The following is a 24,863-nucleotide window of genomic DNA, read 5'->3' as shown; positions in this document are numbered from 1 at the left end:
ACTGGATTTATAAACAAAACAGAAGGCAAATTCCACTATTAAATTTTCCCACATTTCTGAATTAACTTGATAGCATTTTAATTAGACAAGATTACAGGCATTTCACAACAGACTAGCTAATGGCTCGTTAATTAGGAACGGCATAGTATGATTTCTGACCTACCAAACAAGGTCCTTGAGTTCAAATTAAAAAGCCTTGTGCTGCCTATGAATAGACCACTGAGCTGCATGTGGAGGCTCTAATGAAACAGCCATAATAGCGAACAAGAGTGGTCTCCACCAAAGCCAGCATTCCTTTTACCTTCTTAAATCACTAAAAAGGGTATTAACATACTCCAACATGCTTAGTTATCAGATTTTCATTCTTCTTGCTACCATGACCTCTGATTTAAATTCAAAATACTACTTCAAAATACAAAAAACAAACAACAACAAACCACCTGTTTCTACAGACAATTTTATTAGAGCACTATTCTTTGAAATTTGTTTGGAATGTCTACTGCATAAAAAGCAGACTTTGTGTAAACAACTAAAATCTGTAAACCTCTGCTATGGTTTCCACAAGAAATCAATAGTGAAATCTCTAGGATTTACAACTAGTTTTTCCATTTCCTCTACATTTTTTTGCTAAAAGAAAATATGAGGATAAAAAGGATTCCAGATATGGAACTGAATAAAAATTTTAAGACAGATTTGATTTCTACTTTTATATAATAAATGAGATATCAATAAAGAGTATCCTGCTCAATTTTTAAAGAGTTCTATGAGATTTCAGAAAACATTCAAAATAATACAAAATCATATTATGGGGAATTTGAAAATGTTTACTTTCCCCCTTGAAAATAACATGCTGCAGTGACTAGAGTTCACCTTATTTTATTAAGTATTTACACCATTGTTCCTATGTGATTGCATACTTAAATTGGTATACTAAGTCTTAAGCAATTGATACCTTGGCTGAAATGAAATTCATAAAGTACACCACTCTAACTTTTGAGCAGGCAAAGATGGTACTTATTTCTAAACAGAAAAATCTTAAACTATCCTTAAACACGTAAATAATCCACTCCAATATTCTTGCCTGGAGAATCCCATTAACAGAGAAGCCTGGCAGGCTATACAGTCCAGAGGGTTGCAAAGAGTCAAACGGGACTGAAGGGACTGAGCAGGCATGCATACACATAAGGTATACAATAATACAAAATTTAGCAAAAAACTGATACACAGATCATATAGTAATTATTTTTATTAAAAGAGGTAAATGCCACAGAACTTCAAAAATATTTTGTGGATTATGTAAAACATCATTTATATTGAAAACAAAGCCGTGACAGTAAGTAGCACTTAAAAATAAACACTTCTCAAATTGCTTACCTTCTGCTTTCATGTAGTGTACAGAATAAGCGATGACTTTGTCTGAATTGTAAAGTGGCCTCTCCCAAGCTAAAAGGATGGCTGAACTCGACATGGTTTCAGCATGCACATTATAGGGAGCACTGGGTCTGTCTTCTGACATTACTACAGTCAGTCTGGCTCTAGATAAAATTGATCCTTGGCTGTTCTCAGCCATGCACTGATAAATAGCATCATCTTCAGGAATAATCTGGTTAATTACCAATTTACTGAAGGAAGAAAAAAATTATTTCAATGAAACGTCTAAGGATGACATAAAAATAAAATTATGCCAAGTGCACTCTAAACTTTAAATAACAAGTTACTAAGAGCAACCTGTGTAACCAGCCCTACTAAAGAAAAACCTATATGAATTGTTTAAAATTACTCTTGTTTTTTGAGTCTATATAAGTAAGTATGTGTGATATCCAAATCCTTTTGTCTTGAGGTGACAGCTTGATCTCTTTTTTAAATTTGGCTTTTATTAAGGAAGTATATTAAGTATATTAACATTAATCATTAATAGCATCTAGTTTCTATAATGTTGCAATGTTACATAAATTCAGGTCAATAAAAATGTTCAGAAGTTTTGTTCAACATATGAGAACGGTAAAAGAAGATTCCTATTTACACTAATAAAAATGAATTCTTAAAATCATTAAGTTTGAACTGTGGAGGAATGCTTAGAGACTTAACTATTTCCTTCTAAATTCTTCACTTTATGGAGCAAGGAACTAAGACTCCAAAGGGTTTACATGCTGCTAAAAATTTAGCTGGTGGCTTACCAGTACCAGAAGCCAGGTCTGGAGAACCGTTCCAACTTTTATTATAATCTACCATGATCCACATATAAAATACAAATGGATTCTGGCATGCTGATATTACAGTCTTAAGTTAATTTCTTATTGTTACTTCAGTTTAAAATACCAATTTAGGTATTTGATGTTATAATTATAACCATTTCACATAAGAATTACTAAATCATTATGTTTTATCTAAAACAGTAGCAAAGTGACTTAGCCCACCTGTTGTACATTTTAATTCTACCATTTGAATGTATCTTCCTTCCATTTTTCAACCATGACATTTTGGGTGAGGGTATTCCTTCTGCCTGACATACAAATCGAGCAGTACCAGCTCGAGGCCTCGTTAAACTTTCTGGCCATTCAACAAATGAAGGAGGAGCTATTTAAAAAAAAAAAGAAAATATTTTTGTGGTACAAACACAAATCAGACAGTCAAGGAAGAGAACAGCAAATGATACAAGTCCCATCCCTGAAAATATCTGACATTCTAAGCTTCCTGCCTGCACTCTACATCTATTAAAATCTCTCTCTCTCTGGATGCCTTTCCTCTGCATTGCTCAGTTAGATGTCCACTTCCCACAGGCTTTCCCCATTGACACCAAACATACAAACACACTAAAAATATGTGTGCCATGATCCTAACTTAACTAAGCCCAACATACAGCCCTTGTGAATGCACATAGACAATAAATTAAAATTGTAGACTGGTCAATGTGTTTATGAATTTGTAGGTGGGTGAGAAAATAAAAGGGAAGCTTAACTAAGAAGGACCATGATGTTATAAAAGCAAACATGATGAATACTTCAGAGTGATCCTAGCCATATTTTAACACAAGGCTTTGATTTCCTCCTAAAATTCATTACTGGATTATAATATTTCATATCAACTTCACATAAATGCTACAGAATTAAAGAAAAGTGGAAATAAGCTCTGAGGTAAAACAGCAAGTGTTAAAATGTAAGATTCTCCTAATTGCAGAAAGAAAGGAAACATACCCAATACAGTTAAAGTTGCCATGGCAACTGTAAAGTTGCGTGTGCCTGGGGTAGTGGCCCGACAAACATACACTCCAGCATGTTGCAGCCTGATGTCAGATATCATGAGGTTACCGTTTCCAAGTACCCGAGTATTAAAGACATCAATGGACTTGTGATCTATTTCAAAGAGAATACTTGAGTTAAAACAATGTAATATACGATCTAAAATTTGACAGAAGATCACTATCCAAACAATCATTATCACAAAAGGTCTAAAATTTTCTATACTAAAACCTTTCATCTACACTCTGTAACTGCAGAAAGTTAAAAGCCATGTAATTGCCAAACATACGTGTTGTATATAAACACGTTATCAATTTCACTAGTATGAACAAAGTTGAAGGAAAGTATTTTTTTTTCCTCAGAAGACTTACCAAGACGGCTCCAAGAAATGATTGGTTTGGGATTTCCTGTGGCCACACATTCTAAAACAACAGTCTGATGAAGGGATGTTGTTATGTTTTGTGGACCTGCTACAATGGTCGGTGTGTGGAAGGACTTAGACTCCTTACCTTTAAGAGGGAAAAGGCAGGAAATGCGAAAATATTGTAAATAAGATATAATAAATGAATTAAAATATCTATTCTGAAGTCACTTTTTTCCTTTTCTAAAACAACTTAATTGAGATATAACTCACCCGTTTGAAGCACAATTCAACTGCGTTTAGTACTTTTGGAGTTGTACAATTATTACCATAACCAATTTTAAAGCATTTTCATTACCCCAAAAACAAATTCCACTCTATCAATAGTCACTCTCAAAGCTCCCCATAGGCTGATAATCGCTGATCTACTTTCTGTCTCTGGGTTTGCCTATTCCAGATATTTAATAAAAAAGGAATCACATCTTACATGGTCTTTCGGAACTGGCTTCTTTTCATTTAAACATTAGTTTAAGGTTCATTTAAGTTGTACCATGTACCACTACTTCATTTCTTTTTATTGAATAATAATAATAGATTAAATAATTAAATGGATAAGATACATTTTATTTATTCATTCATCGGTTGATGGACACTTAGGTTGTTTCCGTAGAGATTCAAACATTGACTTAATACTTTCACAATCTTGTTGGGAATTAATGTGACAGTGGGGGGAATGAAGAAGTGAGAGAGTGCTTTTGTCTTTATGCTTCATACCAAGAAGCTAATAGATACCACCTCAAATTAAAATATGGCATTAAAAATTTAATTTCAGTTTCGATGTTTCTTAAAAAATTTTTTTAATCTTAAAGGATCTTTTAGGAAGTAATATCTCTTGTGAAGAGTAAACATTCATTTGAAGTTCAACAGTGTCTTTAGGACAGGTTTTTTCCCCATAACATTCAAGTAAATTTAATTATTTAAAAATAAAAAACTAGCATCTGTAATTCCATTTTAATAAAACACATTTCTTCATATTCATCTCTCTAGCTAGTTTCCCGTCTAACTATATTCATGTATGGCAAAATACATGAAATTATATACACTCAATGTTAACAATGATCATCTCTGGATATGGACTAGGGACATTTTAAAACATATCTTTGTACTTTTCAAGTTGTTTAATGTAAAAAAATGTATTTTACTTTCATAGACATTACTCTTTATAATAAAGCATGCATCATTTCTACAAAGGATAATTTTTCCTAAAACAACAGACAGAAAAACCCAAACTGGAAACAAATACATTTTTATTAACAATGGAAAAATTTGGTAGAACTAGATGACTATTATTCTTTTTTAAGTCTTTCTGCATTTTATATTTTAAAAACAAAAGTATTTATAAAACAAAAATTCAGTCTTTCTTAAAGATGTTGATATTAACGTATAAAGCAAGTTAGAGGAAGAAGGTTGCTTAAATATATAAAAATGATCATTTTCCAACTAGATTACAATAAAATTTAAGTGAAATTAAAGTACTACTTTAGAGCATACTATTATAACCAGAGAAGGAAAATTAAAACCTGGGCCAATTAAAGCTTGAAAAATAAACTTCTATGTGGTACCTGGAATCACTGTGAGAGAGGCCTCCATACTTTTACGTCTGTGGGCTATAGTAGCAGCAACACAACGGTAATTTCCAGCATCCCTCTGGTCAACATCATATATCTGCAGTACTCCTGTTGGCAGGGCAGTTATCCTGTCACTAGAAGAAACATGATTAAACTCTTTGTAGTAGATTTTACATTCTATTTTAACATGTATCCTATGGTAAGAACTAATATAGTCAATCTTTTAAAAATGCCAGATGCAATACTTTCAAGACTAAAAATACTAGCTTGATTCAGTTGTTTTCATTTGGGCTATAACTCTGTAAAACACAAGTAATTATGCTGTATGTGACTTGTGAAATCTATTGGTGTAATTTTACACAGAATCTCACTTGACATGAAAACTTACATTTAGAGCTCAGTATGATTAGTACTTTTAGTACTTAGTACATTTAGAACTTACAATCTAGAGCTTAGTATGATTTTTTTCCCAAATTCCTGACTTTTTGCCTGTTAGTATCTAGGTATTTGTCAAGATTTATCTGAATGTAAATTTTTTTTAAAGCTCTTCCTTGAATAAGTTTGTCCATCTTAGTGCTCTTTACCATTTCAGCAAGCAATTTGAGCCTGCTAAGGAATATTGCTACTCATTAGGACAGGAACCAAACTTTTGAAGTTGCTGCCAAGTTCCTGACCCCTAAACTCTGACCACCTCAGAGCACTAGGTATATGCATGCATGCAGGCACGTGACTGTGTGTGTGTGTGTGTGTGTATGTGTGTGTGTGTGTGGTGTGTGGTGTAGAGGGGGCTGCTAAGCAATTGGCAAAGATGGAAGTGGGCAACCATTATTGTATATATGGGAAACCCTTAAACCTTTAAAACAGCACTGCTATTCTCAGTAGTCAAAGTGTAATTTAGTTTCCTAAATTCTTGGGCTGCAATCCAGGTGCCCAGGGGGTCCCATGGTTAGAAAAGATGTTTGAGGAAAAGAACAAAGCACTAAGAGAATCTGAATTCTGATCTGAACCAAGAGGCCAGGAACTATGCCCCATGTACCAGAGACTGATAATCTAATTCTTTGCCTATGTTTGAGATGTCTTAAAGCGTCTGCCTACAATGCGGGAGACCTGGGTTCGATCCCTGGGTCGGGAAGATCCCCTGGAGAAGGAAATGGCAACCCACTCCAGTACTCTTGCCTGGAGAATCCCATAGATGGAGGAGCCTGGTAGGCTACTGTCCATGGGGTCGCAAAGAGTCGGACACGACTCAGCGACTTCACTTTAAGAAATTAGTTATCGCTATCATAAACAAAAATCAGTTTCACCGTGATCTTTCTCCATATACAGTTTTATGATGAAATCTTTGGTCCTTCTGTATCATCTTCAAAGACAAAAGCTGCATTTACCTGTCCATAGTTACAGATAGAGTTGTCCGATTTAATTCCCATGTTATGGCAGCAGGAGGGTTTGATGAAATCTTGCATGCAAATCTAGCAACTCCACCTTCTCGGACCTCAATAGAAATTGGCTGAACTTCAAATGCAGAAATAGCTATAAGATAAAGTTTTTCATATTCAGAATAAGTATATGCACTATTATATAATGCTTGGAAATAAAATTATGCTAGGTATTACTTATCAAACTTGAACTTCTGCTCAAACATAAGGCCAACTCAACATAACAAGCACAGAGAGAAATTAAAAGATAATTTTAGAAAAACCACTGGGCAGTTACCCTACTAAAGGACTTTAGTCTTTCCCAAAATGAAATTCTCAAGAATCTTAGATTTCAGAAAAAAATGAACATAACTGAAACAAAAAACAGCAATTATTAATGGTAGATAATGATACATTAAGCTGTGCAGTAAAAATCTCAAATACTAGTGTATTTCAGAGGACAGGGAAATCAGTAAAGACAAACTAGTCAGGTAAAAACCTTTCACAAGGATTGTTTTTTAAAATTAATTATTATTATTGGCTGTATTGGGTCTTTGTTGCTTTTGTGCAGGCTTTTCTCTAGTTGTGGCGAGTAGGGACTACTTTTTGCTGCAGTGCGTAGGCTTCTCATTGCGATGGCTTCTCTAGTTGCAGAGTACAGGCTCTAGGGTGCGTGGGCTTCAGTAATTAATTGCAGCAAATGGGCTCAGTAGTTGCAGCTTTTGGGCTCTACAGCACAGGCTCAACAGCTGTGATGCATGGGCTTAGTTGCTCTGTGGCACATGGGATATTCCCTGACCAGGGATCAAACTTGTGTCTCCAACATGGCAGAAGGATTATTATCCACTGTTTCATCACGGAAGTCCCAACAGGGGCTGGTTTTAAACTGAGATTTGAAGAACCCATTGGGTTTAGATGGAAGGAGAAAAATAAGACATTTCAGATGAAAGGAGTAATACGAAGGCAAGCACAGAAGTAAGAAATGTACAGCCTGTGGTCACAGGATTGTGAGGCAACAGCCAGGGTTAACTATTGTAGAATAAATCAGATTAAATGTTCATGGCAGAGTGGAAGGAGAGTAGAGATAAAACAGGTTTGTACCACGGTACAAAATAAGGCATCACTGAAAAGCTTTAAGCAAAGGAGTATCATGGTAAGAGTAGTGTGTGGGAAAATTAATCAGGTACTGTTAAGATGGATTGAAGAAAAAGAGCCTTAAGTCAAAAGACCAACAGGCTGTTTAAATAAAAATGACAAAACCGGGTGGCGGCAGTGAGAACAGAGAGATTCTGCAGATATTGTAATGAAAACAGACTTGGTTTTTATTGGACACAGATATGTCATTCCATGTTTGGAATAAAATGAGGTTGGTATTGATGGAGCAGAATGAGAGTGGAAAAAGTGAAGACAAATGATGTGCCTGAAAAATAAACGCACACAGATTCAAGAGACTATTTTTAGACTTAAGTCTTCAAATGTTGATATTTTCTAGAGATAATTCTTCTTTACTCTTGTAGACAAGCCTCCAAGTTTTACATTTTGATGGAGCCCAGACTCCAGGTAATAGTGTAGCTTGCCTTTCCTCTACCAAGTCTTCCAGGATATAAAGAAAGGGCCACAATAATAGTCTTACTCTCCATCCTCAAACCCCAGTTCAAAAAATAAATATGCATATATACAATTTTCAACAAAATGAGAAATTATGAAGAAATATAGAAGTAATAAGGGCTGGATGACTTATGCCTCATTGCACTGGGAAGTGTGAGAGGTTACAGAAGACTAACGAATTCTGCCTTGGACGTGACTTCATTAATCTGTAAATGGATCATGGGCCTTTAGAGGTACAGAACAAAGTCAGTGAGTAATAACGAAAATACTCTTAGGAATATCTCCTTCCAAAAAGGATGGAGTTGGGGTAAATTAATATTTTGTGTATGTAACAAAAAATACTTACTACTTCAAAACAGCAGTTTCAAACTGCTGTTGTCAATAGACTCAGAAGGTTAAAAGCATTTTTACGATAATCATCCTTTGCCTTTTTCACCTTCATTTCTCTTGAGTATACAGTACTTCCAGAAGCTACTTGATGGGTGATATAAAGCAACAAATCTAATTCACTGTGAGAATCCAACTGTCTTCTACTAAGCTAATTTAAAAGATTTGGACAAATGTAAAAAAAAGTGTCACTCATCTTACTAAAATTTTTTGGAAAACAGTTATTTTTCATTAAATGTGCTATGTTAATATGTAATTGATCTGTGTTTTCATTTCAAAATTAATATTTTTAAAATTTCTCAGTTTTAATTTCTAATAATAAAGTATTATTAAATATAACCTACCTAAACAAAAGCTCTTTGGAGTCCTCAAGATTTAAGCATATAAAGAGTGAGACTAAAATGTTTAAGGATCACAATTCAAGAACACTGGACTCTCTGTGATTCAGGTCCTTATCACCAACTGCCTGGAAGTCTTAAAGGAGTGTCTTTAGGTGAGATCTGTCCTGATATCAGAGTTACCTTCGAGAGTGATGGTCATAAAAAACAAATTTGATTTGTGTTACTGATGAATTATTTAGTCCCTATAAAACTCTATCACTTTGCATTCAACCACTTGAAATTATGTCTCACAGACACTGAACTATTTATGATTCTCTGAATATACTGTATTTCACATCTCTGAACAATATACACGCTTTCCTTCTCTTTCAAATATTGTAGATCCCTTTGTCCACCTGATGAAATCCTGTTATCATTTAAAACCTAGTTCTCTTGTCTTACCCTTTGGGAAGCTGTTCCTGATTTTTTTCTTCTATAAGACTCCTGTAGAATGAAGACCTTTATTGCTACTTTTATCCCACAGTATTATAGTCACATATTCACAAGACTGTCTCCCATTCCACATTCTGAGCTCAATAAGGACAAGTAGTGGGTCATAACTTTGCAGGATCCCTTAAGCCAGTGAATGGTACAGACTTGGCACTAAAACAATACCTGTTGAATTAAACTGAAAATTTTAAAATGTTCTCTAATTCTACCCCAAGGCAGATGGGTCATGGTGGAGAGTTTTGACAAAACGTGGTTCACTGGAGAAGGGAATGGCAAACCACTTCAGTATTGTTGCCTTGAGAACCCTATGAACAGTATAAAAAGGCCAAAAGATATGACACTGAAAGATGAACTCCCCCACTCAGTAAGTGCCCAATAGGCTACTAGAGAAGAGTGGAGAAATAACTCCAGAAAGAATGAAGAGATGGAGCCAAAGCAAAAACAATGCCTAGTTGTGGATACGATGGGGGTTGGAAGTAAAGTCCAATGCTGTAAAGAACAGTATTGTGTAGGAACCTGGAATGTGAGGTCCATGAATCAAGGTAAATTGGAAGTGGTCAAACAAAAGGGGGCAAGAGTGAACGTTGACATTCTAGGAATCAGTGAACTAAAATGGACTGGAATGGGTGAATGTAACTCAAATGACCATTATATGTACTACTGTGGGCAAGAATCCCTTAGAAAAAATGGAGTAGCCATCATAGTCAACAAAAGAGTCTGAAATGCAATACTTTGGGGCAATCTCAAAAATGACATAATGATCTCGGTTTATTTCCAAGGCAAACAATTCAATATCACAGTAATCCAAGTCTATACCAAACCACTAAGGCCGAAGAAGCTGAAGTTGAATGGTTCTATGATGACCTAGAAAATCTTCTAGAACTAACACCAAACAAAAGATGTCCTTTCCATTATAGGGGACTGGAATGCAAAAGTAGGAAGTCAAGAGATACCTGGAGTAACAGGCAAGTTTGGCCTTAAGAGTACAAAATAAAGTAGGCCTAAGGCTAACAGTTTTGCCAAGAGAACACACTGGTCATAGCAAACACCCTCTTCCAACAACACAAGAGATGACTCTACACATGGCCAATAGTGATATCAGATTGATTATGTTCTTTGCAGCTGAAGATGGAGAAGCTCTATACCACCAGCAAAAACAAGACTGGGAGCTGATTGTGGCTCAGATCATGAACTCCTTATTGCAAAATTTAGATTAAATTGAAGAAAGTAGGGAAAACCACTAGACCATCCAAGCATGACCTAATCAAATCCCTTATGATTATACAGTGGAAGTGACAAATAGATTCAAGGGATTAGATCTGATGGAGGGAGTGCCTGAAGAACTATAGACAGAGGTTCGTAACATTGTACAGGAGGCAGTGATCAAGACCATCCCCAAGAAAAACAAAGGCAAAATGGTTGTGTGAGGAAGCCTTACAAGCAGCTGAGAAAGAGAGAGGCTAAAGGCAAAGGAGAAAAGGAAAAACATACCCATCTGAATGAAGAGTTCTGAAGAACAGCAAGGAGAGATAAGAAAGCCTTTATTAGCAATCAGTGCAAAAAAAAAAAAAGAGGAAAAAAACAGAATGGGAAAGACTAAAGATCTCTTCAAGAAACTACAGATACCAAGGGAACATTCCATGCAAAGATGCGCACAATAAACGACAGAAACAGTATGGACCTAACAGAAGCAAAAGATATTAACAAAAGGTGGCAAGAATACATAGAAGAATTATACAAAAAAGATCTTAAGACCCAGATAACCACAATGGTATGAATACTCACCTAGAGTCATATATCCTGGAATGTGAAGACAAGTGGGCCTTACGAAGCATCACTACAAACAAAGCTAGTGAAGGTGATGGAATTCCAGTTGAGATATTTCAAATCCTAAAAGATGATGCTGTGAAAGTGCTCCATTCAATATGCCAGCAAATCTGGAAAACTCGGCAGTGGCCACAGGCCTGGAAAAGGTCAGTTTTCATTCCAATCCCAGAGAAAGGCAATGCCAAAGAATGCTCAAACTACAGCACAATTGCACTCGTCTCACATGCTAGCAAAGTAATGCTCAAAATTCTTCAAGCCAGGCTTCAACAGTACATAAATCATGAACTTCCAGATGTTCAAGTTGGATTTAGAAATGGCAGAGGAACCAGATCAAATTACCAACATCCGCTGGATCACCAAAAAAGCAAGAGAGTTTCAGAAAAACATCTACTTCTGCTTTATTGATATGCCAAAGCCTTTGACTGTGTGGATCACAACAAACTGTGGAAAATTCTTTAAGAGATGGGAATACCAGACCACCTTACTTGACACCTGAGAAATTTGTATGCAGGTCAAGAAGCAACAGTTAGAACCAGACATGGAACAACAGATTGGTTCCAAATAGGAAAAGGAGTACATCAAGGCTAGGTACCGTCACCCTGCTTATTTAACTTATATGCAGAGTACATCATGAGAAACACTGGGCTGGATGAAGCACAAGCTGGAATCAAGACTGCTGGGAGAAATCAATAACCTCAGATATGCAGATGACACCACCCTTATGGCAGAAAGCGAACAGCCTTTTGATAAAAGTGAAAGAGGAGAGTGAAAAAATTGGCTTAAAACTCAACATTCAGAAAACTAAGATCATGCCATCTGGTCCCATCATTTCATGGGAAATAGATGGGTAAACAATGAAAACAGTAAGAGACTTTATTTTCTTTGGATCCAAAATCACTGCAGATGGTGATTGCAGCCATGAAATTAAAAGACACTTGATCCTTGGAAGAAAAGCTATGACCAACCTAGACAGCATATTAAATAGCAGACATTACTTTACCAACAAAGGTCCATCTAGTCAAACCTATGGTTTTCTCAGTAGTCATTTATGGATGTGAGAGGTGGACCATAAAGAAAGCTGAGTGCCAAAGAATTGATGCTTTTGAACTGTGTGTGGTATTGGAGAAGACTCTTGAGAGTTCCTTGGACTGCAAGGAGATCCAACCAGTACATTCTTCTAAAGGCGATCAGTCCTGGGTGTTCATGGGAAGTACGGATGCTAAAGCTGAAACTCCAATACTTAGGGCATCTCATGCGAAGAGTTGACTCACTGGAAAAGACCCTGATGCTGGGATGGATTGGGGGCAGGAGGAGAAGGGGACGACAGAGGATGAGATGGCTGGATGGCATCACAGACTCAATGGACAGGAGTTTGAGTAAACTCCAGGAGTTGGTGATGGACAGGGAGGCCTGGCGTGCTGCAATTCATGGGGTCACAAAGATTCGGTCACGACTGAGCAACTGAACCGAATCTTTTCTAAATTCATTCATTCATTCATCAACACTTGTTTATTCTGTGCCTAGCATGTTCAACATGTCCAGGATCCAATGATAAACAAAACTAAGGCTCTACCCTCAGGGATTTTTGTCTAGCAATGGAGAAAGATTTAACTAAAATTACCATGTAGTTTACTTCAGTTCAGTCTCTCAGTCGGGTCCGACTCTTTGCAACCCCATGGACTGCAGCATGGCAGGCTTCCCTGTCCATCACCAACTCCTGGAGCATGCTCAAACTCCTGTCCATCAAGTCGGTGATGGCACCCAACCATCTCATTCTCTGTCATCCCCTTCCTCTGCCTTCAATTCTTTCCCAGCATGAGGGTCTTTTCTAATGAGTCAGTTCTTTGCATCAGATGGCCAATGTATTGGAGCTTCAACTTCAGCATCAGTCCTTCCAATGAATATTCAGGACTGATTTCCTTTAGGATGGACTGGTTGGATCGCCTTGCAGTCCAAGGGACTCTGAAGAGTCTTCTCCAACACCACAGTTCAAAAGCATCAATTTTTCGGCACTTAGCCTTCTTTATGGTCCAACTCTCACATCCATATATGACTACTGGAAAAACCATAGCTTTGACTAGACGGACTTTTGGGTATATACTATTCAAGTATATAGCAATTTTAAACTGTGATAAATATTATGAAGGAAAATTATGGAGTATTATGAAAGCATAGGACAGAGGATATCTTGCTATGAATACACTAGTTTTGCTTCCAGAATGTTACACAATAAAATAAATTTTAAAGCCCTAACAAAGGTAGAGATATTCTAAGATTTAATTTTTTTCTTTTTTCCTACTAAGCCAGACTATGTAGTTTTCACATAAAGGTATATATAAAGTGTAGAGAAATAGAAATAATTTTCTCATTTTTAATGTGATAGACAAATTCTTTAAAGAGCATAAAATCCCCTACTTCAATGATGAAATACTAAGGGCTAGATTACAAGAGGATCTCTATAAATTATGTACTTTTATTTTTTCCTACAAAATTATATAATTTTTAAAAAGTAATTATATTTAAAAATAAACTTTGTATGTGTGACTCCAACAGTAAAGAAACTGCCTGCACTGTGAGAGAGCTGAGTTCAACCCCTGGGTCAGGAAGATTCCCTGGATGAGGAAATGGCAACCCACTCCTGTATTCTTGCCTGGAGAACTCCATGGACAGAGGAGCCTGGTGCGCTATAGTCCATGGAGTCACAAAGAGTCAGACATGACTAAGTTTTATGCTGAATAGATTGAAAGAGGAATTTGCATAAATTTTCTACCACTGCTCCACTGACTGATAAAATCGTTCATCCTGGAACTTCCATTGAAGCCCAGTGGTTAAAACTCTGAGCTTCTCCTGCAGGGGGGTAAACTTTCAATTCCTGGTCAGGAAACTAAGATTCTGCATGACATGCAGTGCAGCCAAAAGAAAGATCCCTCATTCTTAATTTTTATCTGCCTTTTTAGTACTTTGAGCTTATCATTCTTTGGGTAGCTATCATCTATATGGATGTTTGATTCCCTCCCTAGTCAGTGCCTTCAATGTGAAAAACAATAAGAAAAAGAACATCTGAATAAAAATTATTTTTCAACAAAAAGATAAATTACATGAAAATTTGAATCAAAACTTAGAAACTTCAGAAAAGCATGCACAAATATCGTATATCATGATAGTCAAACTTTCTCAGCAAATATTTTTCTATTTTAACTTTTTAACTGTGGTATTAAACTGAGTAAATGAATAGATCCTTTAAAATGAGTGCTAGAATCCCCCTCCCCCCCAGAACACCCACGTTTGACAAACTGTTTTAGGCATCATCAAAACATCGTGCACTTATTTATATGGCAAAATATCTTGTGTTATGAAAATCTCGCTTTCTCCTTAAAGTAGACTTCATTTCTGCCAGTTGGGTATGATTTTACAAGTCCACAGCCTCCTTGTGAAACCCGACCTCTTTCTTCCCTCCATAGTCAGTGCTAACATAAACCGAGAGCCTCACAAGAAGTCATTAAAGCAGTGCTGTTAAGAGGCCAGAGCTCTATAAAACAGGCAAGAAACAAGGTCTCAAGAAACATGCACCATCCTCAAAAACAACCTCGCAAACACAATAAATGTAAGTGCCTATTTTATTTGTGATTTCCTCTTCTTCACCTGTCTACTTAAGCATTTGCTTCTATGATTTATAGTCAGAGAAAAAGGATCAGAAAGGCTAAGAGGAAAAAAAAATGCTAAGAGGATAATGTTAGAAAGCAACACATTCATGTTTCCACCATGGAAATGTATGACTATAATATTAAACTAACATGCTATTCATGCTTCTTGAGTTGCAATGAATGAAATAACTTAATACGTGTTACAAAGAATGGAAGTTGCAATGAATGAAATACTTAACACATTTTGATTTTAAAACCAACTAAAAATTGTGAATGATTGTTGTCATTCAGTCATGTCTAACTCTTTGAGACCCCATGGACTGGAGCCACCAGGCTCTTCCATCTATCAGATTTCCCAGGCAAGAATATTGGAGTGGGTTGCCATTTTCTTCTCTAGGGGCTCTTCCTGACCCAGGGATCGAATTCTTGTCTCCTGCACTGCAAGCAAATTCTTTACTGCTGAACCACCAAGGAAGCCCAAAAGTTATGAATACACAATCTGAAATGACAACTCATAAGTTCAGGAACTATTCCCTAATCTAAGAAAATATAATTTTCTTGTGTAATTACATTTAAAATATTCTTTCACTAAAAAGGAAATACTTCAGTTGATGAGAACCTGAACACAGGATTTACACTGGTGATTCTGACACTGCACAGCAGCCAGAGGATCTGGAGTCTCAACTGGTCAAGGAATGTACCAGTTGCTAGTGCCTCACCTCTCCTTGGGGAGTCCTAAGTACCAAGATATGGTGGCCAGCAGTCATGCTCCAATACTTCTTGCTGTTTCCATGGTTCTAAGTCACCAATCAGTAACTTTGGAGAATTCTTTTATTTTTTATTGAAGGATAATTGCTTTACAGAATTTTGTTGTTTTCTATCAAACCTCAACATGAATCAGCCATAGGTATACACATATCCCCTCCCTTTCATTTCCTTCCCCATCACACCCCTCTAGGTTGATACAGAGCTCCCTGTTTCGAGTTACCTGAGCCATACAGCAAATTCCCCTTGGTTATCTATTTTACATATGGTAATGTAAGTTTCCACGTTACTCTTTTCATACATCTTACCCTCCCCTCCCCTCTCCCCATGTCCATAAGTCTATTCTCTGTTTCTCCACTGATGCCCTATAAATAAATTCTTCAGTACCATTTTTCTATATTCCGTAATGTGTGTTAGAATACGATATTAATCTTTCTCTTTCTGACTCACTTTACTCTGTATAATAGGTTCTAGGTTCATCCACCTCATCAGAACTGACTCAAATGTGCTTCTTTTTATGGCTGAGTAATATTCCATTACTTTGCCAACAAAGGTCTGTCTAGTCAAGGCTATGGTTTTTCCAGTAGCCATGTATGGATGTGAGAGCTGGACTGTGAAGAAAGCTGAGCACCAAAGAATTGATGCTTTTGAACTATGGTGTTGGAGAAGACTCTTGAGAGTCCCTTGGACTGCAAGGAGATCCAGCCAGTCTATCCTAAAAGAGATCAGTCCTGGGTGTTCATTGGAAGGACTGACGTTGAAGCTGAAGATCCAATACTTTGGCCACCTGATGCAAAGAGATGACTCATTTGAAAAGACTCTGATGTTGGGAGGGATTGAGGACAGGAGGAGAAGGGGACAACAGAGGATGAGATGGTTGGATGGCATCACCAACTCAATGGACATGGGTTTGGGTAGACTCTGGGAATTGGTGATGGACAGGGAGGCCTGGTGTGCTGCAGTTCATGGGGTCGCAGAGTCGGACACGACTGAGTGACTGAACTGAACTGAATATTCCTTTGTGTATATGTATCACAACTTCTTTATGCATTTATCTGTCAATGGACATCTAGGTTGCTTCCATGTTCTAGCTATTGTAAATGATGCTGCAATGAACAATGGGATACATGCGTTTCTTTCAACACTGGTTTCCTCAGGGTATATGCCTAGAAGTGGGATTGCTGGGTCATATGCTGGTTTTTTCTTAGTTTTTTAAGGAATCTCCATACCATCTTCCATAGTGGCTATATCAATTTACATTCCTACCAACAGTGTAAGAGCATGCCCTCTTCTTCACACCCTCTCCAGCATTTACTGTTTGTAGACTTTTTGATGAGGGCCATTCTGACCAGTGTAGGGGAATATTTCATTGTAGTTTTGATTTGCATTTCTCTAATAATGAGTGATGTTGAGCATCTTTTCATGTGTTTGTTAGCCATCTGTATGTCTTTGGAGAAATGTCTGTTTATGTCCTCTTCCCACTTTTGAATTGGGTTGTTTGTTTTTCTAGCATTGAGTTGTATGAGCTGCTTATGTATTTTGGAAATTAATCCTTTGTCAGTTGTTTCATTTGCTATTATTTTCTCCCATACTGAGGGTTGTCTTCTCAACTTGCTTATAGTTTCCTTTGTTGTGCAAAAGCTTTTAAGTTTAATCAGGACCCATTTCTTTACTTCTGTTTTTATTTCCATTACTCTAGGAGGTGGATCCTAGAGGATCTTGCTTTGATTTATGTCATCAAGTGTTCTGCCTATGTTTTCCTCTAAGAGTTTTATAGTTTCTGGTCTTACATTTAGGTCTTTAATCCATTTTAGTTTATCTTTGTGTATGTTGTTAGGAAGTGTTCCAATTTCATTCTTTTATATGCAGTTGTCCTGTTTTCCCAGCACTACTTACTGAAGAGGTTGTCTTTGCCCCATTGTATATTCTTGCATCCTTGGTCAGAAATAACGTATCCATAGGTGCATGGGTTTATTTCTGGGCTTTCTATCCTGTTCCATTGGTCTATATTTCTGTTTTTGTGCCAGTACCATACTGTCTTGATAATTGTAGCTTTGTAGTATAATCTGAAGTCAGGAAGGTTGATTCCTCCAGCTCCATTCTTTCTGAAGACTGCTTTGGCTATTCAGGGTCTTTTGTGTTTCCATATGACTTGTGAAAATTTTTGTTCCGTTTCTGTGAAAAATGCCATTTGTAATTGGATAGAGGTCATACTGAATCTGTACACTGCACTTGGTAGTATAGTCATTTTCACAATATTGATTCTTCCTACCCAGGAACATGGAATGTCTCTCCATCTGCTTATGTCATCTTTGATTTCTTTCATCAGTGTCTTATAATTTTCTGTGTACAGTTCTTTCATCTCCTTAGGTAAGGTTATTCCTAGATATTTAATTCTTTTTGTTGCAATGGAATTGCATTGCAATGGAATTGATTCCTTAATTTCTGATTTTTCATTGTTAGTGCATAGAAATCCAAGTGATTTCTGTGTATTGATTTTGTATCCTGCAACCTTGCTAAACTCACTGATTAGCTCTAGTAATTTTCTGATACTATCTTTAGGGTTTTCTATGTTCAGTATCATGTCATCTGCAAACAATGAGAGCTTTACCTCTTCTTTTCCAATCTGGATTCATTTCTTTTTCTTCTCTGATTGCTGTAGCTAGGATTTCCAGAACTATGTTGAATAGTGGTGGTTAAAGTGGACACCCTTGTCTTCTTCCTGATCACAGGGGGACTGCTTTCAGTTTTTCACCATTGAGAATAATGTTTGCTGTAGGCTTATCATATGTGGCCTTTATTATATTGAGGTAGGTTCCTTCCATGCCCATTTTTTAAAAGAGTTTTAATCATAAAACTCCAGTACTTTGGCCACCTCATGCGAAGAGTTGACTCATTGGAAAAGACTCTGATGCTGGGAGGGATTGGGGGCAGGAGGAGAAGGGGACGACAGAGGATGAGATGGCTGGATGGCATCACTGACTCGATGGACGTGAGTCTGAGTGAACTCTGGGAGTTGGTGATGGACAGGGAGGCCTGGCGTGCTGCGATTCATGGGGTCACAAAGAGTTGGACACGATTGAGCGACTGAACTGAACTGAATCATAAATGGGTGCTTAATTTTGTCAAAGGCTTTTTCTGCATCTATTTAGATTATCATATGGTTTTTATCTTACAATTTGTTAATATGATGTACCACACTGATTGATTTGTGTATATTGAAGAATCTTTGCATTCCTGGAATAAATCCAACTTGATCATGGTGTATGAGCTTTTTGATGTGTTGCTGAATTCTGTTTGCTAAATTTTGTTGAGAATTTTTGCATCTATGTTCATCAATGATATTGGCCTGTAGTTTTCTTTTTTTGTGTTGTCTTTGTCTGGTTTTGGTATCAGGGTGATGATGGCCTTATAGAATGAGTTTGTAAGTGTTCCTTTCTCTACAATTTTTTGAAAGAGTTTTAGAAGGATAGGCATTAGCTCTTCTCTAAATGTTTGATAGAATTTTCCTGTGAAGCCATCTGGTCCTGGGCTTTTGTTTTTTGGGAGATTTTTTATCACAGCTTCTGTTTCAGTGCTTGTAATTGGGTTGTTCATAATTTCTATTTCTTCCTGATTCAGTCTTGGAAGACTGAACTTTTCTAAGAACCTGTCCATTTCATCCAGGTTATCTATTTTATTGCCATATAGTTGTTCATAATAATCCTTTGTATTTCTTCATTGTCTGTTGTAACCTCTCCTTTTTCATTTCTAATTTTATTTGATTCTTCTTTTTTTCTTGATGAGTCTGACTAAAGGTTTGTCAATTTTATCTTCTCAAAGAACCAGCTTTTAGTTTTATTAATCTTTACTACTGTTTCTTTCATTTTTTTTTTCATTTATTTCTGCTCAGATCTTTATGTTTCTTTCCTTCTACTAATTTTGGTGTGTTTTTTTGTGTGTGTTCCTTTTCCAGTTGTTTTAGATGTAAAGTTAGGTTGTCCGATGTTTTTCTTGTTTTTTGAGGTAGGAATGTATTGCTATACACTTCCCACTTAGGACTGCTTTTGCTGCATCCCATAGGTTTTGAATTGTTGTGTTTTCATTGTCATTTGTTTCTACAAATTTTCTGATTTCCCTTTTGATCTCTCCAGTAACCTGCTGGTTATTTAGAAACGTGTTGTTTAATGTCCATGTGTTTGTGTTTCTTACAGTTTTTTTGTTTTTTGTTTTTGTAATTGATATCTAGTCTCATAGTGTTGTGGTCAGAGAAGATGCTTACCATGATTTCAATTTTCTTAAATTTACGGAGGTTTGATTTGTGACCCACGATGTGGTCTATCCTGGAGAATGTTCCATGTGCACCTGAGAAGAAGGTGTATTCTTCTGCATTTGGATGGAATGTCCTGATGATATCAATGAGATCCATCTCATCTAATGTATCATTTAAGACTTTGTTTCCTTATTAATTTTGTTTTAATGATCTGTTCATTGGTGTGAGTGGGGTGTTAAAGTCTCCTACTATTAGTGTGCTACTGTCAATTTCTCCTTTTATTCTGTTGGTGTTTGTCTTAGGTATTGAGGTGCTCCTATGTTGGGTGCATAAATATTTACAACTGTTATGTCTTCCTCTTGGATTGATCCCTTGATCATTATGTAGTGCCCTTTCTTATCTCCTGTAAACTTCTTTACTTTAATTTTGTCTGATATGAGGACTGCTACTCCAACTTTCTTTTGCTTTCCATTTGCATGGAATATATTTTTCCATCTTTCACTTTAGTCTATATGTGTCTTGAGGTTTGAAGTTGGTTTCTTGTAGATAGCATATATATGGGTCTTGTTTTTGTATCCATTCAGCCAATCTGTATCTTTTGGTTGAGCATTTAATCCACTTACATTTAAAGTACTTATTGATACATATGTTCCTACTGCCATTTTCTTAATTGTTTGGGGTTGATTTTGTATATCTTTTTTCTTCTTTTGTATTTCTGGACTATAGAAGTCTGTTTAACATTTGTTGTAACGCTGGTTTGGTGGTATTGAATTCTCTTAAATGTTGCTTGTCTGAAAAGCTTTTTATTTCTCCATCAATTTTGAATGAGATCCTTGCCGGGAACAGTAATCTTGCTTGTAAATTCTTTCCTTTCAGTACTTTAAATATATCCTCCCATTCCCTTCTGGCCTGCAGAGTCTCTGCTGAAAGATCAGCTGTTAAGCATATCGGGCTTCCCTTGTATGTTACTTGTTGCTTCTCCCTTGCTGCTTTTAATATTCTTTTTGTGTTTAGTCTTTGTTAGTTTGATTAGTATGTGATGTGTCTTTCCATGTTTCTCCTCAGGTTTATCCTGTATGGGATTCTTTGTGCCTCTTGGACTTGATTGACTATTTTCTTTTCCATGTTGGGGAAATCTCAACTCTAATCTCTTCAAAAATTTTCTCATACCCTTTCTTTTTCTATTCTTCTTCTGGGACCTCTATAATTTGAATATTGGTGCATTTGATATGATCCCAGAGGTCTCTGAGACCATCCTCAGTTCTTTTCATTCTTTTTACTTTATTCTGCTCTTCAGAATTTATTTCCACCATTTCATCCTCCAGCTCATTGATTTGTTCTTCTGCTTCAGATATTCTGTTGTTGATTCCTTCTAGAGTATTTTTAATTTCAGTAATTGTGCTGTTTGTCTCTGTATGTTTATCCTTTAATTCTTCTAGGTCTTTGTTAATTGATTCTTGCATTGTCTCCATTTTGTTTTCAAGGTTCTTGATCATCTTTACTATCATTATTCTGAATTCTTTTTCACGTAGTTTGCCTATTTTTTTCTTCATTTATTTGGACTTCTGTGTTTCTAGTTTGTTCCTTCACTTATATAGTATTTCTCTACCTTTTCATTATTATTACTTTTTTAACTTATTGTGTTTGAGGTCTCCTTTTGCCAGGCTTCAACGTTGAATTCTTTCTTCCTTTTGGTTTCTACCCTCCTAAGGTTGGTTCGGAGAAGGCAATGGCACCCCACTCCAGTACTCCTGCCTGGAAAATCCCATGGACGGAGGAGCTTGGAAGGCCGCAGTCCCTGGAGTCGCTGAGGGTCGGACACGACTGAGTGACTTCACTTTCACTTTTCACTTTCATGCATTGGAAGAAGGAAATGGCAACCCACTCCAGTGTTCTTGCCTGGAGAATCCCAGGGACGGGGGGGCCTGGTGGGCTTCCGTCTGTGGGGTCACACAGAGTCGGACATGACTGAAGTGACTTAGCAGCAGCAGCAGCAGCAAGGTTGGTTCAGTGGTTTGTGTAAGCTTCTTATAGGCTGAGATTTGTGCTGAGTTTTTGTTTGTTTTTCCTCTGATGGACAGGTCTGAGTGAGGTGGTAATCCTGTCTGCTGATGATTGGGTTTGTATTTTTGTTTTGTTTGTTGTTTAGATGAGGTGTCCTGCACAGGGTGCTACTGGTGTTTGGGTGTTGCTGGGTCTTGTATTCCAGTGGTTTCCTTTGTATGAGTTCTCACTATTTGATACCCCCGAGGGTTAGTTCTCTGGTAGTCTAGAGTCTTGGAGTCAATGCTCCCACTCCAAAGGCTCAGGGCTTGATCTCTTAAGTATGTAAGACAAGAAATTACTACAATAAATATCTCAACTCCATGGACAATTTCCTAGTGTCGTCAAAAGATGGAAGCAATTCAATAGTTTAGCAGTCCATCCAATACAGTGACAATCATTCAGATCAACCAGGGCCCCACTGCTACCGCAAGGGCAAGGAAGTTGGGGGGAGACCCACAAGCCTCTGACTCTGGGCGGAAAATGGCTGCGGCTGTATCCAGAGTGGGATGGAGGGACAGCTCTTGCCTGCCAAACCCCAGACAGTTCCCGAGACCTCAAGGAACCCCAGCTCTCAGTAGCACTCTCTTTGTACCTGCACGGGTCGGCCCAACTCTGGAGAATTCTATAACTAGCTCATCAAGGAAACAGGAAGATTCCTATCTCAGACTCTCAAATGTCCACAATTCCAGAGTCAGTTACAGAATTTTATGCATATAAAGTTTAGCTTAAAGTTTATTTCTATGATGCTGGTCATTCAAATCATGCATTTGCCTACTCCAGGATTTACTAATCAAAACACAGTTGTAACTTCTTACCTCAACAGGTTCAATTCATTTCAAGTCTTCAAACCTTGAAGACTGACCTGCAACTGAATAGGAAGTAAGCAAGAGACCCTGATCCAGCATTTCATCAAACCAGGGTAACTCAAGCTTTAGCTACTTAGGTAAAAAAATCAACCAAGGTACAAGTTTCAAACAGAAGCTGAAAATTTATTATAGCCTTAAGACTAGACAAGTAGCTATTTAAACTTTTTTTAAAGTTATTTTACAGAAAAATATTCATCTGTTTAATAAAAACAATGTAACACAATCACGACATCTTGGGCATTGACTTCTTTTTGAAAATCTATATTGAGTATGCAACAGCTATTTTATAAGTGGCTTATTACCCAACTTCTAGTGAATTTAGTATCCTGCTTGAATATGTGGCAACTCTAAAATCCAGTTGCTAAGCTGTATACGTTTGCTTTTCAAAGGAAATATCTGGATCAAAATGTGTCCACAGACGTATAAACAAAATGAAGGCTAGAAACTTTATAATGAAGTTAGGAACCAGGACCTTTCAGAAATAGATCCTATATGCAGATTTCCCACAGACGACATTATTTTTCAGTCTATTCTTACTGTATCCATATTGAAAGACATCTTTAATAACATCTGAGAATTTGCTTCTTTGATATTTTATCAACCCTATCCTGCCAAATGCCAGACTTGGCAGTCCCCAAACTCAATTTCTTTGGCTGGAAAGAGTGACACAAAGCTTTTCATGTTGCCACTCAGTGGTACTCAACAATTCTCTTCTTAACTCATATTAATAACTGGTTTCAGAAATTCTCTACCTTTCCTATTTATTCAAATTCCCAGCCACTTTTAACCAAAAGTTTAAATGACTTGAAGTTTAGAGATATGTCTTACTTGTCTGCAGATTGCTAGAATGGTGGCCTGTGTACAACAGGCACTCAGTAATGGTTACTTAAAGAAACCATTAAGTAAACTCAGTGAACCACATCACCATTCACTCCATATTTACAACAAAACCTCTGCCTCTTATGTCCTTGAGAAGATTACCATAATTTTGGCTACATCACTCCCTATTGCATAACCCTGGGCAGGGATTGAGCCTGGCCCCACAACAGTGAAAGCACCTGAGTCCTAACCACTGGACCACCAAGAAATTCCCTACTTATTCTTCATAAGCATATTTTGTTATATAAAATAGGATTTTTTAAAGTTTTTATGAATTCATAAGATAATGAGTGTAAAGTGCTTAGCACAGTGCCTGTAACATAAAAAAGCACCTTGATCTACACCTTATATAAAAATGGGTCATAGAACTAAATGTGAAACACAAAACAGTAAAACTTTTAGAAGAAAACACAGACAAATCTTTATGATCTGTTTAGATATGACATAAAAACACAATACATAAAGGAAAAACATTGATAAAAACACTTTCATCAAAACAAAAAAGATTCTACTCTTGAAAAAATAAACTTAAGAGAAGGAAAAGGCAAGCCATCAACTGGAAGAAAACTTGCAAATCACATATCTGAGGGAGGATTTGTATCAATAATACATAAAAAAATCTCAGAATTTAATAGTTAGAAAACCAACAAAAAATTTGGCAAAAGGTTTGAACAGATACTTCACGAAACAAGATTAAGGATGGAAACTAAACACATATAAAGATGATTAACTTCATTAGTTACAGTAATCAGTTCAGTTCAGTTGCTCAGTCATGTCCAACTCTTTGCGACCCTATGAATTGCAGCACGCCAGGCCTCCCTGTCCATCACCAACTCCTGAAGTTCATTCAAACTCACGTCCATCGAGTTGGTGATGCTGTCCAACCATCTCATCCTCTGTTATCCCCTTCTCCTCCTGCCCCCAATCCCTCCCAGCATCAGAGTCTTTTCCAATGAGTCAACTCTTTGCATGAGGTGGCCAAAATACTAGAGTTTCAGCTTTAGCATCATTCCTTCCAAAGAACACCCAGGACTGATCTCCTTCAGAATGGACTGGTTGGATCTCCTTGCAGTCCAAGGGACTCTCAAGAGTCTTCTCCAACACCACACTTCAAAA

At 37.0% G+C, this 24,863-nt stretch overlaps 1 protein-coding gene and 1 long non-coding RNA gene across 3 annotated transcripts in view; one reads left to right on the top strand and one right to left on the bottom strand.

Moving 5' to 3' along the window:
* LOC133256256 (uncharacterized) overlaps window positions 1-23,398 on the top strand; it is an 80,440-nt gene extending 57,042 nt beyond the window's left edge. For both annotated transcript variants that reach the window (XR_009739147.1, XR_009739146.1), the window contains exons 2-4: window positions 14,757-14,899; window positions 21,668-21,957; window positions 22,826-23,398. This is a non-coding gene — a long non-coding RNA (uncharacterized LOC133256256). The remainder of the gene's footprint in view (window positions 1-14,756; window positions 14,900-21,667; window positions 21,958-22,825) is intronic.
* Window positions 1-24,863, bottom strand: part of PRTG (protogenin) — a 152,485-nt gene that overhangs the window by 74,741 nt on the left and 52,881 nt on the right. Inside the window, exons 3-8 of the mRNA XM_061431209.1 lie at window positions 6,614-6,758; window positions 5,223-5,362; window positions 3,611-3,748; window positions 3,195-3,353; window positions 2,418-2,577; window positions 1,375-1,622 (exon numbers count right to left, since the gene is read on the bottom strand). Of these exons, the coding sequence (XP_061287193.1) occupies window positions 1,375-1,622; window positions 2,418-2,577; window positions 3,195-3,353; window positions 3,611-3,748; window positions 5,223-5,362; window positions 6,614-6,758 (990 nt within the window). The remainder of the gene's footprint in view (window positions 1-1,374; window positions 1,623-2,417; window positions 2,578-3,194; window positions 3,354-3,610; window positions 3,749-5,222; window positions 5,363-6,613; window positions 6,759-24,863) is intronic.

The sequence above is a fragment of the Bos javanicus genome, chromosome 10, assembly GCF_032452875.1.
Source record: "Bos javanicus breed banteng chromosome 10, ARS-OSU_banteng_1.0, whole genome shotgun sequence".
NCBI lineage: Eukaryota > Metazoa > Chordata > Mammalia > Artiodactyla > Bovidae > Bos > Bos javanicus.
This window is presented reverse-complemented; position numbering and strand designations above follow the sequence as displayed.